The 19,926-nt window shown below is 35.9% G+C and overlaps 1 protein-coding gene across 1 annotated transcript in view; it reads right to left on the bottom strand.

The window, feature by feature from the left end:
• Window positions 1-1,311: 1,311 nt before the first annotated feature.
• The window catches only part of LOC135071944 (ras-related protein Rap-2b), a 60,221-nt gene continuing 41,606 nt past the window's right edge, over window positions 1,312-19,926 (bottom strand). Inside the window, exons 2-3 of the mRNA XM_063965839.1 lie at window positions 11,296-11,728; window positions 1,312-1,737 (exon numbers count right to left, since the gene is read on the bottom strand). Coding sequence (XP_063821909.1) covers window positions 1,414-1,737; window positions 11,296-11,728 — 757 coding nt within the window. The 3' untranslated portion in view covers window positions 1,312-1,413. The remainder of the gene's footprint in view (window positions 1,738-11,295; window positions 11,729-19,926) is intronic.

The raw sequence follows: 19,926 nt of genomic DNA, 5'->3' as shown, positions 1-19,926 counted from the left end.
TACGAGAGATGGCTTACCTAAAGAAATAGCCAAAATGGACCCTCGTAAAGCACTTGCATTTGATCTGATCACCATGAAGTCCATGGTCTTGACAATGACCACACTGAGTGAGAACCTCGCAAGTCTCTAAACTTTGGAAATGATCCATAAGGCTGGCAAGTCGCCTAACGAATTCTCTTATCGCTCAATTAATCTGACATTTGTATTGTTAAAATTATGGAAAAGGATCATTCTTGCTCGTTTATTCCCTTGCCTAAGTATGACCCATGTAATATAGTAAGCCCGAACATAAACATTGGCAGAAACCATACCAACCATAATCAGTACAATGTTTGGAAAAGAAAGAATCCTGTACGTCTGCTTTCGCTGCGGCTTCAGCTGGGTTTATCATATAGGACTATTCTATGAAATTAAAAAGTACCTTATAGCACACTTCTACTACCTGATGGATTCTTATCTCAGTGACAGACAGTTTTAAATCAAACTCGGTGACAAAATATTCTCCTTTTAGCTGCAGAGCTGGAGTACCCCAGGACTCTGTACTTGGTCTGTTACTCTATAACATCTACTAGTAAAGTAGCCCAGACACCAGAAAGCTGCGGCCTTCCTCAAATGTAACTGTGATCTTAAAGTGATTAGACTGTTGCAAACTCAGCTGCTTGGCTGACCAAGTGGCGCATGTAATTAAGCCCCGAAGTCTCACCATATTATCATTTAAGATGTGAAACTTATCCTCCGGCCAATCTAGACCTCGACACATTGCTGCAATCAACCTGCATTAAAATCCTGGACCGTAGGATGACATGGAAAGACCATAAATATAAATAAAACAGAACTGAATATAATATTCCACCGACAGTCAGCTAATCCAACATTAACTATGTGCCTCCAAAGAGCTCCAAAATACATGTTAAGGGTACTTTTATCGGCACACTGGTACGCTCGCCTTTAGGAAATACACGAGAACCTGATGTCAGCCAAACCCGCTATCCAAATATCAAAGTATCTATGATCAAGAGAGCTAATTTACTAGGGTTTACCACTGCTCTAGTGGCTCAAACCCCAACCAACTGCAAATCAGAGAGCTAATTTACTAGGGTTTACCACTGCTCTAGTGGCTCAAACCCCAACCAACTGCAAATCACCTGATTAGTCGTAATGACAGATACTAAAAAAGCAGATAAAAAAAAACCTAATGAACAAAGGTCAAACAAGGTCACGCCGCCGACGCCGCCGCCGCCGAGGTCAAAAAGTCGGCGCGCCGCCGCCGGCCAATTGTATATCGGCGCCCACCTCTACATTGTATATATACTAGGTAATCAAAACCCTATCTTTGACACTACCATCTTTACCGCTATTATAACCAAATATCACCAAAACAACTTTACACTCTCATCTCAATAATACTAAAACTTAAGAGATGACACACGAGTTGCGTTTGCTGTTGTGTCGTTCCCTGATCTGTTGGAGATGAGCAAGCTGTGCCGGCGACGGGACGTGGGGCGCGTGGGAAGACGCGGGCGGGGTCGGACTGGACCCGGGGGGGCCCTGGGGCCCCGTAGGCAGGGACTGTCGCCGCCGCCGCCGCAGCGCCGGGGACAGATTGTATTTCACCTTCGCTTGCACTAACAACTCCTTGAAGATTTGCGACACGTTGATGTTGTCTTTCGCTGAGGCCTCGACGAAGCCGTTCTCCCAATCCACTGTGACCACGGATTCTGTGGTGTGGAACTCTACCTGTAACAATAAGTTTTAAAGTGATTCAAAATAATAGATAACTAACTATAGGTACTATTCACACAGTTCCATAAACTTTGTATGAGTCATTGAAGTAATATTACTACGTATAGAACAGACATCGCGAACAAAATATGTACAGTGCGGGGTGCGGGGCGGGAATTTGACGGACAGCTGTCAGTCAAATCCATGACTATCAAGTTTCATAATTTATGGCGATAAAATCTGCACCAGAAAATGTCGTACTTCATTGATAGGATTGCACGAATAGTGACGTTCCTGCGGTCGCCTCATCATAGACATTGTGAATCGATTGTGAAAATAAACAAATCGGCTAAATTGTGTTAAATTTTCATGGTGCTCAGTAGCAAAAAGGTTCAGCTACTTACATTATTTTATTATATTGTGCGTTTCCTGTAATGTAATCTAAGCTCCCCTCCCTTAGACTAAAATTAGCCCTCCTAGACAAGTGACAAAACGTAGCAGTTGAAACATTCGAAATCACTTCGCTCTGCCGTTTTTTGGTGTTAGTTACTTCACTCTGTGATGCGATTTTAAAATTACAACTGGCGATTCCGAATTTACAACTGAGGGGACTGAGGCTAATCGTGTTACTTGTGCTACAAGTGCGTATGGGCTTCATACTGATGCTTAAGTCATTAATTATTTTTCTTCCCGATTAAAATCTAATGTAATCGATAATCGCCTTGAGAATCGTTAACTGGTATTTTCTAATTCGATAAAAAAATTACCCATCTCTAGTTTAAAACTGTCATCCAACAGCGCACGAAATATTATGAGTTATAGATAATGATACCATTACAGAGGCGACACTTCCTTTACGTTTAGTTTCTGCCTATGGAATTGTATACTGTAAGGAAACATCGTCATCATCATTTTAGCTACTGGACGTCCACTGCTGAACAAAGGCCTCCTCTAATGATTTCCACATCGCCCAGTTGATAGTGGCCTGCACCCAGCGTCTTCCTGCTATCTTCAGTCAGTCCATCTTGAGATTTTAGAAAAATTCCCACTCGTCACGGTAGGAACAAAGCTAGGGATGACCCACGCCTTCATTCCAGAACCAATAAAATAACTGAAAGTCAGAAACTTTGAGTTATTTTATTGTCTCTATTGTTAACTATCTCAGTGGTTGAGTACACGTATAATAGCTGTGAGGTAGAAGTTACGGGACTATTCCCACCTCTCCTTTTCACCGCTGCATCTTCTGTGTAGCTAGCTAGCACCTAGACTAGTTGATTTAAAGCCAAGTTATATCAGTTTTTAGGTAATGACTTAGTGCATCTAAAAATGTAAAACTTTCTAGTTTTTTGTAACATTGAAAAATCTAAAAAGAAGCATCATTTTTTTTACGTTCAAGTGTTTCTAAGAAATTTAAATGGAAGCTTTTGATGACAACGTATTGCTTACTTTTTCAGCTGTCGAACGAATCACTTTTATACTCATAGGTCCTGTACATCGGTAGATTTGGTAAATAAATGAAGCCATCCGGACTCAGAAACTAAAAAAATTAAAATAGCTGTAATTTTTTAATACTGGATTTGTCGATTAAGTTGATCATATTATTGCGCCCTAACGGGTCGGACACTGGTGATCAGACACACTGTACAATTATTATAATTTTAGCCTATCTCGTGAGCTAGGTGTCAATAATTAGGGTGATTTACTAACTAACCAGTCGCATACGAACAACAGCAGTGAGATTCAAACAAGTTTGATCCATGATGCCGCACGACTATTGTGTGAGCCCACCCGTAACCCAAGCTTATTTAGCTTAACACAAGGGGCTGGACGGGACTATTAGTAATTTGTGCAATACAAAGTGCTTATAATCTTTAAAAAAATCTTTTTATTGCTGTATTTAACCTTCCTTTCGTATACTAATTTATGCGTCAGTGTCAAGTCTGCGATTTTTATTCTTTGAAATTTTCGTAAAATGGCTGCCGCCGCGGTGACGCCTTGTAATTAACAAATTAAAATTAAATTAGTGTTTTAAAGTGCATAAATGTACAACTTAATGGTAAAAAGTCATTCCTTGATTTTTACTTAATATGTATCTGGAGTTATTTGAAAAGTATTTTCGTCTATAGGATGGCATATTTCAAAAAACAAAACTGCACTCAAGCGTGTTGTCACAGCAACCGCTGAGCACATACTAATTGAATTTCGGTCCATGGACCTGTTTGCGTGCCAGAAACAGTCTAGTTGACATGTCTTCTCTAGTACGTAGTACATTATAACTCAATGGTATGAGTGATGATTACGCACTGCAACCGATCCGAACACGGGAGTATCAACATACATATAAAAATAAATAGTACTATAATCTAAATATTTATAACTCAAAGGTTACTGACTAACTGACTGACTGACTGACTGACTGACTGACATAGTGATCTATCACAGCACAGCCCAAACCACTGGACGGATCGGGCTGAAATTTGGCATGCAGGTAGATGTTATGACGTAGGCATCCGCTAAGAAAGGATTTTACGAAACTCCACCCCTAAGGGGGTAAAACAGGATCCACGCGTACGAAGTCGCAGGCGGCCGCTAGTAGTCTATAAATTGCCTGGATGCCTCTAGTTTAACATTGTATAAGAACATTTTTGAGAACGTAAAAATATTTTCAGTACACGGGTTACTTTATTGCCTTCATTTCAGATAAAGTAGGGGTTGTTTTGCAAACAAACTTTACATACATAGTGGAAAGGGTTCATGCAAAGGAGCTCTCAAATCTGTTATTTAGATTCCGGTCCTATTTGTACAAACATGTCGGTATAATCAATAATGTTTATAACAAGATAATAAGGGTTGAAATTACACCGTAATTAAATGTCGAAAACAGGTAAGTAGCGACGTCAACAGACTTCTTTGAACAAACTTCCCGAATAAATTATTTAGCTTCGATTTCAGTTTATGATTGTTTATTAATATACCTACTATAGGTATATGATACCTATTACATATATTCATCCTTGCCCTTGTTAACAATGTCAAAGTCGAGTTAAAGCAAAAGCCAACAAGTTCAGGATCGAGAGTAAAATCGATTCCATTTACATCGATTTTAACTTTTAATTAATACAAGAGCTTTCGTATTTTTCAGTCAGGTAATTCTCATCAAAAAAGCAACTTGGTTCTTGGGTTAAACCTGCTAATAATGTGTCGTCATACCCAAATGAGTTATTTGTGAAGATTATCTTCTGTACTAAATAAATGACGTTAGCTAAAAAAAAAGTAGCCTAGCTATAAATAGAGATACGGCTGAGCTTTATATCTCATTATCTGTTTTCCTTATGCGTTTCGAGGAAGAAGCGCCGGAATAAACTTAGTCTTTCCTATGAATAGCTTGCATCTACCGAAGCATTGTTGCAATCCTAAAGTAATAGTTGTATCCTAGAGGTTTAAACACTTTTTTGTAGATACTTGAAAAAAGTGTTTCCGTGGCCTAAATAATGAATTTCTCTCAACTATTATTTTCCTAACTGTTTTTCAAACACGCCTCTGATTTACGACTATTATGACTCTTATTTTTATTGTACCATATAAAAGTCTCTCATAAATTACTAGTAGGCATTTTCCTTATAATAAAACGGTCGGTATAACCGTTCGAAGTGCATCAAGCCGGATATAGGCCCGAGCGCCTGTAAAGGAAAACAGGGGGGAAACCATGTCATCGATATAGGAAAGGCAACGCTAACTTTTGGCCTATTTTATAGTACGTGAATAGTGTAGTTTTATTACGGAAACGCGGTTGTAGTAACGACAGAGACGAGCAGATAAAAACTGCGTAAGTTATGGTAATATAAAATGTGTTTATGTGTCAATGTGATAATAACTTTGTTTGTTTGCTAGCTTTTTACTCAGACTTGCACCTAAACAGACGTATCATTTAATCTTCGATGAAAAAGAAATATAAGTAATAGAATATTATTGATTTTCAAAACACCATTAGGTAATTAATGTCGCAAAATACTTGAAGTGATGAAAGGACGAAGATATTGAAAACTTGCATATGAGTACTAACCTACTTTACCACTAATGATAACTACCCATATCAAAACTTCAAACTAACGTACCTACAGTTCACGTTCATGCAACAAAAGCACACGCCAAGTGTTGGTACTTGTGTTCTAGAACAGCGAATATTGGGCCATTGTCTATGGACGAAGTTACAGCTTAACACAATGTTGACCTCAGCTTAACAACATTGCCCCTTAGGGCCAAACTACAGTAACTACTTCTAGCTTCTACTAAAAGCGACCGGCAATTTCGATATAGAATCGACAACGTGGGATGAACTTGTAGGTATTGCACAAAATTGTTTCATTGTAGTCATAGTCATCATAAATTTCATAGTAATTTTCATACGACTATGCCTTTAAATATTTGCTCTAAAATAGGTACTATCAGTGGGTATTAGACGGAACAGACTCGTTGAATGCTACTTACATATTTATAATTTTATTCCAAGACAATTATAATCAACCTGTTAGTTGATACATAAACAGTGTAGGTACATTTACCAAAATCCAATTTCTTATTTTCATGATATTATTATTATTTGTCGGAAAAACATGAAATGCCTAATTAATATTCAGTCTTCAATTAAGCGTGAGTTTCAGGTAGCAACTTACGTGGGAAGCTTTTTAAGGTTCAGCACGAGCTTTGGAAAAACTGTACGTACATGTTTCCGGGAACTTGAATTTGAATTTGACTTGAAATTGTGTGGGCACATACTAAACCTAAAGGTAAATATTTGGTATAAAAACTAGATTGTCACAATGATTAATAAGCATTGCTGTGTCCTAACGCCCGTATTCACAAACATTACTATGAGCTCTCACAGTGCGCGTGGACGCACAGGATGACACACGAACCAATCACAGAGCTCTATTCCACGCTGTGCGTTCGATTTGCTGCTTCACTTAAGCAAGCATCGTTTGTGAATACGGGCGTATGTCTCGGTGAAACAAGAATGGTTTGTCACGAAAATAATAGAAGCCCATTTTTAAGTCTTGAAAACTCAGCAGCAAATCTTCATACAATATTTTCTACTGTTTATGAATCAGTGCTTCTATTTCGCTGCTTTTGCGCGCATTGCATACGCTGTCCGACGCAGCGAAGCGGATATTGGCTACTATTGTTTGAGAGGTGCCGACTATCGCCGCACTCGCTACATTGTTGACTCGTGCTCAAAGCACTACCGCTCAACTTTGCAGCTGGCCTCATGTGCTCGGAAATAAGCTATTGTTAACAAAATAGCGAGGATACTACCTCGCGATCGTAAAATGGCAGATGAAAATATTTCCGCGTGCGACAATGAAAATTCTTTGGCGTTTTTCAGAAAATTTTCTTGATAATAATGTGCATGCCGACAGCACACTATAATACTACTGTTGCAAAATCATTCCATACATTTAATGTACCTACTTAGATAATACAGTACAGTCAGTACTCTACTTCTAAAATATTTTTCCATAACATAATGATATAACATATAGATAGCTAAGTACCTAAACTATCGCCATTTCAATGTACGAAACTAATCATTATTGAAATAAGATATGTTGTTCTATTCAAGGTGCTATGCAACGAAAACGTCTGATATCTGTGTCTGTACTTACAAACTTTAACACAGGTTTTACCGATGTTGTACGAGTAACATTTCACGTGAAATATGTCAAGGAAAAGTATCTGCTGAATGCCAAACGCAATCCATACTCAGAACAAGTTAACATCAAGAAACAAAAGTTATGTTTCCCTTCAAAGCTCATAATTTAGTTGTGCACAGTTACTGGACAACATTTTACCTGTAAGCTTTGAAGGCATATTGTTTCTTTTCCTTGTGTTTTCAAGGCAAGATAGAAACCAAGCAGACTAGAAGATTATTCAACTGCACTTAAACAGTAAGGCTGGATTGCACCATCATACTTTAACTTTGACAAACGTCAAAAATCTGTCAAAATCCACACATAAAACACCGGCTATCGTCAAAGTTACGGTCAAAGTTGGGTGGTGCAACTCGGCCTAAATATATACCTAACGATACCGATGTTCAAGGAACTACGGACTTTTATTTATTTATCTTGATTTTACATACTTTCACCCTGCCGCGCGGTCTCAGGATTTCATAAAATAACGAAAAAGTTTAGAAAGTCATATTTTTTGCTCCATTAAGTTTTTTTATGAAAAATCAATAGACCAGGAAATTCCGGGACTACGCTATGGCGTCGGGAGTACATGATGACCCAAATAAACTATGTGGGTCGGGTCCTGCTGCAAGTATTTGTATACTCTGCAGGATTACCATTTTTCGTGGCGGAAGTGTGAACGGGAAATCTGACTAAGATACATAGACGAATATTTTATAGCGATCTCATCTCGTTGGTGCGATGAAACGCAAATAAAATGCAAAGCTCCGTCTTGATAGAATGCCAAATATTACCTATTTGAGATTTAACTTTGTATTGTTCTGAAAGTTTATATAGACGCAGACCTCTCATAAGCAGCGGTAGTATCATTTAGAGTTTAGCCTACAATTATAGAAAAGGAATACAATTATTTAAATTAATTTACTGTTATTTATAGGAATATAATTTAAATGTGAAACCTAGTTATGCTATCTTTGTAATTGCTTTGAATAGTATTCTGTGGTAGTGCCTTTTAGATAAATAAATATTGTAACAAAATATATTGTCACAGGCATACTTGTTATTAGTTTGTCATAAAGGTTTAGTATACCCAAAAAGCAACAAAACAGCAGCGCAATCAAATTAATGAAAGCGATAAATTAACGTTATTGTTATAACCGTTACAGACCAAATTAACGTTATAATAACGTAATGGCCTAGTAAGGATTCTCGTAAAAACCATTTTACTCCACATGTGGAACTAAAGTGGCGATCATATTAACAATATTGAAGGTAGTTTCATTATGAGCAGTCAGCTTTATCTAGGTACCCACTTACTTTGCAGTGGCAGTAGTGCGGGTATTACTTAGGGCGCTTTCAATTTAGACGTTGGACGTTAATTTGCCGTGCGTTTGCAAGTCCGGACTATTGGTAATTGTCGATTTCATTCCGATGCAATTGTCATACAATTTACCGTGTGCGGTCCTAAAAACGCACGACAAACGCACGGCAAACGTCCGACATGAAACGTCTAATTGAAATCGCCCTAAGCTTCGACCAAACGGCCGCGGCCCCGACCAATGACAGGACGCGTTGATGTGAATTCATCGCTACAAATTCATATACGACATATCGCCATCGCCATAGCCATCGTGCACGCAGGCTGCACGCGTTGGTTTGACCGAACCTTAATTGTTTACTAGTACTGCAGGAAAAACATGAAGAAGCTTTTACTGAATGACTTTTTACTTTATTTGATAAAACGAGTAAAAGAAGAAAAGCCTTTTTGCAGTTGCCCACACTCGTTTTAAATGCACGTCCATTTTCATAATGTCATAAATTTTTATTATCCTTTGTAGTCGTGTGAAATAGTTATTTGAAAGCGTTTTCAATATTGCATTTATTTTTAATTGAAAGTTTGATCCTATCAAATAATTTGATAGTAAGAGAAAATTGAATTTTCAATATCCTTTTAAATAAACTGTCCTTTATCAGATAATAAGTCAATCCCCACATAAAACCCTATCAAAAATTGGCTCCTATACTGCTCGGAATTGACTGATGCGACAATAGGAGAAAAGATGCCATCAATTAAAGATGTTAAGGCCCATAAAATTAACGTTGACAATAAAACAGCTATGGCGTAATCGAATAAGAAAGTAATATTAGATGCTACTCCACGTTACGATATACTAAAGACTGAAGCAATCCCTCCCAGCATCGTTTTATTGCATATTGGGACCGCAAAGATGGCTGCATTCAAGCCGCGAAGTGTTTGCTCTGTTGACCGAAGCATCCGATATTAATGTAATCGATTTTTTATTCGAGTTAATCAAAGCTCTTTTATTATTTCTTTATTTCTTTATTTTAGTAAAAGCACTTTCTGCGAAATAAAATGTATAATAAAGTAAACTATGGAAATAAAATCAGTCAATTTGGTTGTCCATTAGCCTAAATTTTGTACCTAACAATAGGAACCAATGATTTTGGTATTCATTGTTTGCATTTAAAGTAATAAAACGATATTTATGGATTTCAAAACCACTAAAATTCAATTGTTAAACGAGAACTGAAAAAATGAGTTTTCAGTATCATTCATGAAAATCAAGTTAAGATTCTTGGAATAGTCTGTTAAAGGTCTTTTACTACCCAACTTTTAGATATTAGTTTCAATACAAATATTAAATTATTTCGCGGTGTCCTTACCCCATTATTAATGTTTACAATCTAATAGAACCCGACTTTCATTTCAGTCCGCTGACCACGAGGCTCCGATTCTGTCGTATGTTTGGAAGATTTTCCGCCCCGCCACAGCCGTTGACAGGCGACAGGAAATTCGATTTTCCCACGCCAGTGGGCGCGACTCAGCTTAGCGGACTGTACTGTACCACAAATAGATGCATTTTTCACTGCACACCCACTGACGTGAACGAAGATTCAATTATAGAGCCGTGGAATTGTAACCTTTATAAATAGGGCGGTGGCGACATTGGCGGCTGGTTGAAGCTTATGACAGGTAATATTGGTGTGGTTAGATTAGACTTAACGTGCTATATGAAATGAAAGCAATTTAAAAAAACTTTTTCCAGATTTAGCACCAAGTTTCGCTAGACAATCTTCAATTGGCATCTCACTAGAGCAACATAGTAAGTAAGTAAATCGCCATAAAGAACTTTAATTTTAGGGAAGAACACTGTAGAACAACTTTTCAGGTACACGTTTTATACTAATAAGTTTTTCAACGCAAAAAGCACAAATTTTTACAAAAGGAAAAAAGTGAAACATTAAATACAAAAGCAACATTATTTAATATCTTAATGTAATAAGTTGGAGGATGATTCCAGATTGAACGGTTTGTGGAGATATTGCCTGTTTTTCCAATTTCCAATTCCGTCCGCATAGCCAGAGAAATACAATAAAAGTGATTGACGGAAGACTAATATTTGCTGGCGTTACGATATAGTACAAAACGTAGTACGTAATAACTTTTGCGTAACTTTGCTGCGCACAAACTAGGTAAGAACTTTACGCAACAAGTAATTCTTCTGCGAGGAAGATATTACAGCGAATAGATAAGTATACCTAAGCCTTACTGTTTGTTTTTCAGGAATGCTCTTTTATTCTTAGAAAGCAAGAACGAAGCGTGACTGTTGACGTAATTAAATTATCCGCATTGATATCCGGATCTTTATAAAAAGTGCTGGTATTGCAGATATTTTTAATTCAAAGAAAAATAAGACCGGCAAAATGTCATCGGTAAAGGTTATAAATAAATATCCCTGGATATTTTACACTACGCTCCTAGTCCCAAACTAAGTAAAGCTTGTACTATGGGTACTAACAATGGATAAAAACATACTTAAATACTTTTTTTATGGGTATTTAAATAGAAAATGAAACTTACTTGTCGCGCTCCTGTCTCTGCCAAGTCCACTTTGTTGCCGACTACGACTATCGGGACTGCTGTGCTTTCCTTCGTCTCGTGGATCTGATCCCTCAAGGTCCTGACTTCTGCGAAGCTGTCCGCGTCTGTTATGTCGTACACGAGTATGAAGGCATCCGCTGACTGCATAGACAGCGCCCTCATAGCTGGGAACTCGTACGCTCCTGATGTGTCGAGGATATCCAGCGTCAGTCTCACACCAGAAACATTGAAGTCTCCATGGTGCATCTCCTCGATCGTCCTTTTGTATTTAGGCGAGAAAGTGTTGTAGAGGAACTGTGAGATGAGCGAGGATTTGCCGACTTTGGCTGCTCCCATCACGACAATTTTGTGACGGACTGCATTATTGGTTAGGTTTCCGCTGCTTGATACGGTGTCTTCTGTTCTTTCAGTCCTGAAACAAAGATAGTCATGAGTGAACTAGAACATTCTTTTAAAAAGAGCTGTGTAACAGTTTTCCAAGGTAACGAAAGGTAATGAATACGACCTTGGCTGTCTACTAGGGTAACTACGAGAATGTCCCTGCCTTCAATGTTCCCTACAGAACTTCGTTAGTGCCCTTTGTAGGAGTTGAGGACAAAGGAGCCAAAACGACACGCGTAATGACTAATTAAGGTCACGGGCGTAACAAAAAAATAAAATTATATCATGTCGTTTCTATGTGAGTAAGAAAATGTCTCAAGTGACTGTTGTCGAACTCATGTATGAGTTCATTTTAACAAATTTTCTTACAATAGATAAAATTACATGTTACATTTATTTAAAAAAATAAAATGTTAGGCTGTGTGTATAGGCTTAAAAACATAAGACACAAGCACGCAGCCTAGCAGAGTAGGTACCTACTTACACAGTAAAATAATATTCTGTACTTATACTTAAATACATGTAGTTTAAATACGAGTACTTAGGTATTTACTAAATACATTCCAATTCCAATGAACCAGGAAAGTTCAGGATCGTAAGTATTCTACTTTATTGTTAATACTGGCAGAATAACAACAAATCCCATTAAAACGACAAACAACAAGTTTAGACCTAATTCACCGCGCAGCTGGATGGAACTCATTAATAAACTGTGTAATGTTCGCATGTCTGTTTATCTCCATGAATAATATGAGTTTTGAACACAACAATCGTTTGTTACGTAATTTTGATGCTACAAAATCAACTCGCTGAGCCGAAATGAAGCCTAAATAATCCATCCTAAAGTAAAAACCATGTTAAAATATAGGTACCTACAGAAATTCAATTAGATTTTTAATTAATATACTAGAGTAAAGGTATCTAAATTAATTAAAATAAAATTAGTAGCGAAGAAAATTTCGTTACGTATTATAGAGAAACTATTTTGATTAAACACATATTCCATATACCTACCTATTGAGATAGATCTAATCAAGTTTGTTACAATATTTATGTTCACAGTCTACAAGAATGATTAGGTTAACTTCTAATAGACAAGGACGTGTGGGACGAATTTCGCAAAGGGTTTGATAAATATGCAAATCGAATAACTTGTTGCGTTACTTGAAGCATACAATTCAGCAAATTGAGTCTATTTTGTATGAAAATGAAAGTTTGGCCAAATTGGAGTTTGAAACGAGGGGGAGTTTTCAATTTTTTTCATTAACCAAAAATAGCTACTGACACTATTATAGGGACTAAATTACAGTTTATCATAATGATTATTATTTGTACTAAGGAGTAATAGGTAGTAGTAGGAAAAGTTATATTAACTTATAGCAGTTTTCGCATGACAGTTAACGTACCTACTTAAATTGGGCAATCAATCATAACATTTGATACATAATAGATACAAGTAATGGCAACAAGAAATTTCTGATTAATTAGGCATCCACCATTCCAATTAAGTAGTTAGGTACAGTCGACGTCTCAGACTTTACATTTTTTTTTGCAAAATACTTAGCACTTATTAGCTACTACGGCTTTATACGCAGTGAATAGCGTGATGTGCTCTCATCAGTACTAAGATGAATGATACTGAAAAACTCTAGTTCACTTTCTTAGTTAATACGTGACCATGGATAAAACCATGCAACACGATAAGTAAGGTTACGTGTAATACACTAGTTAGAAATGGAAACTGTGCATAAATCACTTAAGTGCACCTCGAACATTCGGTGCCTAGATAATTATGTTAATCAGTTATGTGGCAACATTTTAGAAACCTTGTAAAAATAGATGCTCCTAATTTATTCGCCATAGATAGCGACAAGGTCGCTGTTATCGAAACGGGGGCGTATATTGGCTAATTGGCAAACAGTTCGTCAACAAACGTGGGATCGTGTTACTTTGAAGTTCGAGCTCTTTGCCATTTAAAATAAGAATGTTTGGCTTGTTAGCGTCAGAGTACGGACGTGTAGACAATAACTTGAGCTATTTAAGGCTTGGTATTTCTGCTAAAGTAGGTATTTCGCGCTGTCAAAATCTGCGCGCGCAACACTTTGCCGAAGACAGCGCGCCAAAGAGCTCTCGCGGCTACACAGTATAGAAATACGCAGTTTAGAAATACGCAGTTGGTTAGGTTAGGTTGACTTCCTTCCGTTCAAGCGTCACACTCACAGCACTTTCTAATACAAATCATATCCAAGTGATACAAATTAAAACAACTTTCAAAATTTTTGGGAATATATTTTAGAATCGAATAAATATAGAATATAACTGCCAAAGTAAACACGGTTCAAAGAGGCGTCGCGTCACCCGACCTTCCGGAAGTTCCGCGCCGGCTAAAAGAATTTCAAGATTACGTCACCCGACCTATCGGTAGATCCTCGGGAGCTTGAGCGATTGGAAAAACATTTTATGATCAGTTACTCGTAGTAGCGATTATTTAGAGCTTGGATAATAAATTATAGTTGTTGCAATTCACGAAACTTTGCGAGATGGTTAATTACATTAATCAGTACACGCATTAATTTTGTTCAGTCTTTTTGTTTATTAATAAATAAAAATATCATACTAAAATTGCATACATATTTGTTTGTATTGGTCTGGGTGTTTTCTTTCCATAATTTATGTATAACGTATGTACGGGGCTCTGTATCGAAAATCACTATGAGCAATGAGCATCACACACGGTTTTTAAATGTTGCAAAATTTTTATAAATGTTGTGCTTTAGAGAGTCGAGAGCATAGCAGATAATTAGTCCATCGTGAGCAGAAATTTGTCCACTAATAGCAAAATTCGTTCAAATTATAGTTTTAAAGTTATTAGGAAAAAACAGATTTTGCTGGGGTCACGTTTCAAACATTACCCTGGCAAAATTTTTTTTTGAAAGTCGTTCTATCCCGGAACCAAATACATGGATAGATAGCTCTTGTTGCGTAGTAATTTGTCCATGAATAGCAAAATTTGTTCGTGTTCCGGTTCTCAAGTTATTTAGAATTTTGCTGGGGTAATGTTTTGTGATGTCCCAGATCTCGTAAATGGCTCAACGCAGAAATTTAAAAAAAATACCAATGATAGACCTTGAATGTCCAAATTAGTTCAAACATTAGTCATTGGTTTGAATGATAAACACCAGTGTAATTCAAAGATTTCGAAAATCAGATAAAACGGATTTGTGAGTAAACCAGTACTCTTACAATCGAATAAAAAGGTGTAGCATGTACCTCTGGTACACCTTTATAACCACAGTAAATATAAATGATGTGGTTTTGCGCAAAAGAGAGATTTCAAGAAATCTAATTTATCTTAACAGTCTTACTTTCGTGGCCGAATACGCGATTCCCTTATAACAAGGGAACATGGCATACAATGGACAAATTAAAATGTTCCTTGAATAAGCTATCCTGTTAATTTCAGCTTTATACAGTGTGAGTCACGTTAAAGTGTACATATGAAAATAGATGAAACTAGACCTATTTTTATCGACAAAAAAGAGGTCAAAAAATTTTTGAGATTTTTTTTTAAATTTTTTATAGAATTTTTTTTCTTCCAACTACTTATTGTAAAGAAAACGTAATAACTTTTAAACTAAGCGGTATATCCTGACAAAATAAAAACAGTAATAATGCTAAATAACAGGCGATACTAAAAAAAGTACATAAAATACACAAAAAAGGCCAACAAATAATAAAAAATGATACATTTTGAAAAAAATCTGCTTTTAAATTCGTGTTTTTTTGGTTATTTGATAAATTTCTCCAAAAAATGCTCCTATAACAGGTGATTTTTATTACTTTGTATTATTCTCTATCGTATTATCTTTGTAAAACCAAAAATCGCACGTCTCTATCCCTATCACAACATTTGCTATGATCGTTTGAACAAAGGCCTGTCACCACATTATTCTCCGCTACAGGTAGAGACAATTTTAATTTTAACTAAAATGCTTATTTTACTTCGAAATCTTTTGTTTTTATTTGAAATCTAACTTGTCTTTATCAAAATTACAAATCTAGAGCCATTTTCAGTTTCGTTGTTAACGAAGCATTGAATGGCGCGCTCGGAGAGGCTTAGTTCAAACGATCATTGCAAACGTTGTGATAGGGATAGAGACATGCGATTTTTGGTTATACGAAGGTAATACGATAGAGAATAATACAAAGTAATAAAAACCACCTGTTATAGGGGCATTTTTTGGAGAAATTTATCAAATAACCAAAAAAACACGAATTTAAAAGCAGATTTTTTTCAAAAAGTATTATTTTTTAATATTTGTTGGTCTTTTTTGTGTACTTTATGTATTTTTTTAGTATCGCCTGTTATTTAGCATTATTACTGTTTTTATTTTATCAGGATATACCGCTTAGTTTAAAAGTTATTACGTTTTCTTTACAATAAGTAATTTGAGGAAAAAAAATTCTATAAGAAATTTAAAAAAAATCTCAAAAAAATTTTGACCTCTTTTTTGTCGATAAAAATAGGTCTAGTTTCGTTTATTTTTATATGTACACTTTAACGTGACTCACACTGTATTATGACTTATAAGAAAGTTATCGAACTGCAAAAAAATATCAGGAATTCTTCTATAAGCCGACCAAATTATAAAGTTGAGAGGTCAGATTATTGACATAATAAAACGAACATTTTATTTTTTAAATACATTTTAAAAATAATTTACATTACAGATAACAATGAGAGGATTTCATTGCAAGGTGATGCCAGTCCAGTCTTAAATCCGTTGATATATGCTGCATCTGCCATGTTTTTGGCTAAAAGATTCTTCTATCTTGCAGCTTAGACTTTTATTACAGACCTTAGACAGTATTTTTGGAAAACTTTTACGCATGGTGGAGGAAGGGACGCTCTAGAGACTCAAGTCTAGAAGCAGTCACATGAACTCCAAGTTTTAAATCCGTTGACATCTGCTGCATCTGCCATCTTTTTGGCTAGAAGATTCTTCTATCTTGCAGCTTAGACCTTTAGCTACAGACCTTAGACAGTATTTTTGAAACATTGTTACGCATGGTGGAGGAAGGGACGCTCTAGAGACTCAAGTCTACAAGGAGTCATATGAACTCCAGTTTTAAATCCGTTGACATCTGCTGCATCTGCCATCTTTTTGGCTAGAAGATTCTTCTATCTTACAGCTTAGACCTTTAGCTACAGACCTTAGACAGTATTTTTGTGAAAATTCTTACGCATGGTGGAAGAAGGGACGCTCTAGACACTCAAGTCTACAGGGAGTCACATGAACTCCAGTTTTAAATCCGTTGACATCTGCTGCATCTGCCATCTTTTTGGCTAGAAGATTCTTCTATCTTGCAGCTTAGAACTTTAGCTACAGACCTTAGACAGTATTTTTGAAACATTGTTACGCATGGTGGAGGAAGGGACGCTCTAGAGACTCAAGTCTACAAGGAGTCATATGAACTCCAGTTATAAATCCGTTGACATCTGCTGCATCTGCCATCTTTTTGGCTAGAAGATTCTTCTATCTTACAGCTTAGACCTTTAGCTACAGACCTTAGACAATATTTTTTATTATTTATTTGTGTCAGTGTGCTCTTCTAAAGAGTGTAAGACGATTGTATGTAGGTAGTAGTAGGTACTATTAAAATGTAATTTTAACTCATTGGTTTTGTCTCATATTTGAGGAATGTACTATGTATCATGAGTAGAGTCTTCGTTTAAAAGGATGCAAACGATTTAAATTTCAATAGTTAGACAAAATTGATAATTCTTAATTATCAAAAATTTAAGCTTTCTCCAGTAACACTGATATTATTATACTGTGACTCATCAAAGTCATCATTGTCAAAAATATTGACAAATCGCGAACTGTCACGGCCAAAAAACTGACACGCGTCCGTCCTCCGTAAGCGCCACCGCGCGACTGATTGAGATTGTCCAAGCCGTCATGGACGATTTTTTCCACATTTTTTAACATAGTAACTAAATAAGACGCAATATAAAAATTTCATCCGTTAAAAGCCCTCAAGTTATTTCTGAACTTTAGTTTAGTAAAAGATTTAGAATCTCAAATCGCTTATTTTAAAAATAAAACCATAAATAGAAAACGAATAGAGGTAACTTTGGGAATTTATTCTATCGAGTCAACTTCATCAAATCGTGTTTCCATCCGTTAATAGCCCTAGAAAATATCCTCAACTATGCCCAATATAAATCTTAGCCTTTAATTTTACTGTTTAGTACCTCAAAAATGAAAAATGAAAACCTCATTTTCGCCATTTTCTCTGCTACCCGGCCTTAAAAATATAAGTAACTTTTTTCAAACATGGAAAAATAATTTCGTTACTAAACTTTTCTATGTTCATATAACAATTCAACATCTAAGAAATTGTTTACAAAAATAAACGACTTTGCGGTTATTTGTAAATATTTCATTGTATAAAAATAATATAATACCTAATGGTAAACAATTTAAATAAACGATTCTACGTGCCATTATTGTGATGTCTCCACCTACAAATATTGTCTTTAGTCAAGCAAGACTGAACTGAATGAATCAAAATTCTTAAAATTTAACGAAAGTTTTTTACCATTCCGCAACTGCAAGCAATTATGAAATACAAAAATTCTGAACGCTGAAATAACACGAACAGAGTTTAAAATAACAAGTTAGTTAAATAAAACTTTTTTGTCTGTGTAAGCTGTATTTTAATTAAATAGAGAATTTTAATATTTTTTGCTTTGCAGTGTTAGGCATTTTTATGGAGATTTTGGCGTTCATTTTTATGAATTTACATAGACCATTTATTTTTTACCGCACTATACAAACATATAATATGACTAAATGATAATGTGAAATATTTAAATGTGCTTACACTACAGTCGATAAAACTGCCTAGAGACGTCAAAAGAACTCGACTAAAGAATCTTGAAATCTCTTCAGTGTCAACGAAGGATAAAACAAAAGAATGTCTAAATCCGATTAGGCTCTGTACTCATGAATGAGCATTGTATCGATCGGATAACCAGCATACTTCCACAAACTATTTCTCGTAAGTACACAATCGTATGTAAACAGAGAGATAAGGCATGCTATCACTGCGGTATCGTGTCCGCTGTGTCACCAGCGTTATCGGTCGGCAAATAAAATCAGATCGATAGACCCTCCAGCTCTCAGGCAGAAGAATGGAAACGTTCTAAAAAGATTCGTTTTTCGAATTCAATTAAAAAAAGTTCTAAGCGATGCTGATTCCTTTTTCAAACTCAACGTTTCGCACCCTTAATAATATAGGGGCACAACTCAAAATTTTTGGTTTTTTACTTTTTGTACTAGAGAGGCATATTTTCGTCAGTTCTACAAGATGGCTTTCACAGAAATCGAAAACAATGATCAGATTAAAGAGTTCTACATTTTGTGCCCCTTCCATACTTTCATTTATCTTCCCGCTAGAAGGGCTGAATCAGAGACATGCCGATATTTGTCGAATCCGGCCCCCGCGACTGTGGTCCAATTTGGAGTTGTGCCTTTGTGTGACAAACTTTTAAGTAAGTGTTAGTGAGCTAAGTCTAATTAATTCCATATATTTCTAATAATATGTTACATTTTCATTTTTATTACATTGATAAAGTCCCGTTAATCATAGAAAATTATAAAATATAACTTTAACTTTAGTTAGGCGGACCATGGATGGGTGTTTGTAGTTAAATTTATAACTCTCCTATAAAAGTAATTTGCTTCTTGGTATTAATTTTCATACCTATTGGTTGATTAGGAGCCTATAGAATGTTTTATCGCGATGCTAAGAAATAAAGCGGTGGTTATGAAATACTTCCCGACAAATAAACTAATGATTTATAAAATAAGAGACATACCTACGTGTTAAGGCTATTAACGTTCGCTCGGGGCTCGGGTTGGCTTTTTTCTTTGTTTATTTCATGAATAAACGCACTAGTCAGCCAAAAGGTGAATTACTTTAATATGTTAGTGTTATAATTTATAATTATATTCTTTAATTTATTACGGTCACATAAATTGATGACTGACTGACTGAGGATACATCGAATTTATTTTAAAATTATCTTTTCACGTATTAAGTTACTACAATTTTACTGATCAGCTATTAGACCTTGAAATTTTCAGTTTGTCTAAATTTAAGTTCTAAAGTGCTTTTTGTCTTAAAAATGTGAGTTCGTAATGCAATCTTGTGTTAACA

This window comes from Ostrinia nubilalis, chromosome 5, assembly GCF_963855985.1.
Source record: "Ostrinia nubilalis chromosome 5, ilOstNubi1.1, whole genome shotgun sequence".
NCBI classification, from domain to species: domain Eukaryota; kingdom Metazoa; phylum Arthropoda; class Insecta; order Lepidoptera; family Crambidae; genus Ostrinia; species Ostrinia nubilalis.
This window is presented reverse-complemented; position numbering and strand designations above follow the sequence as displayed.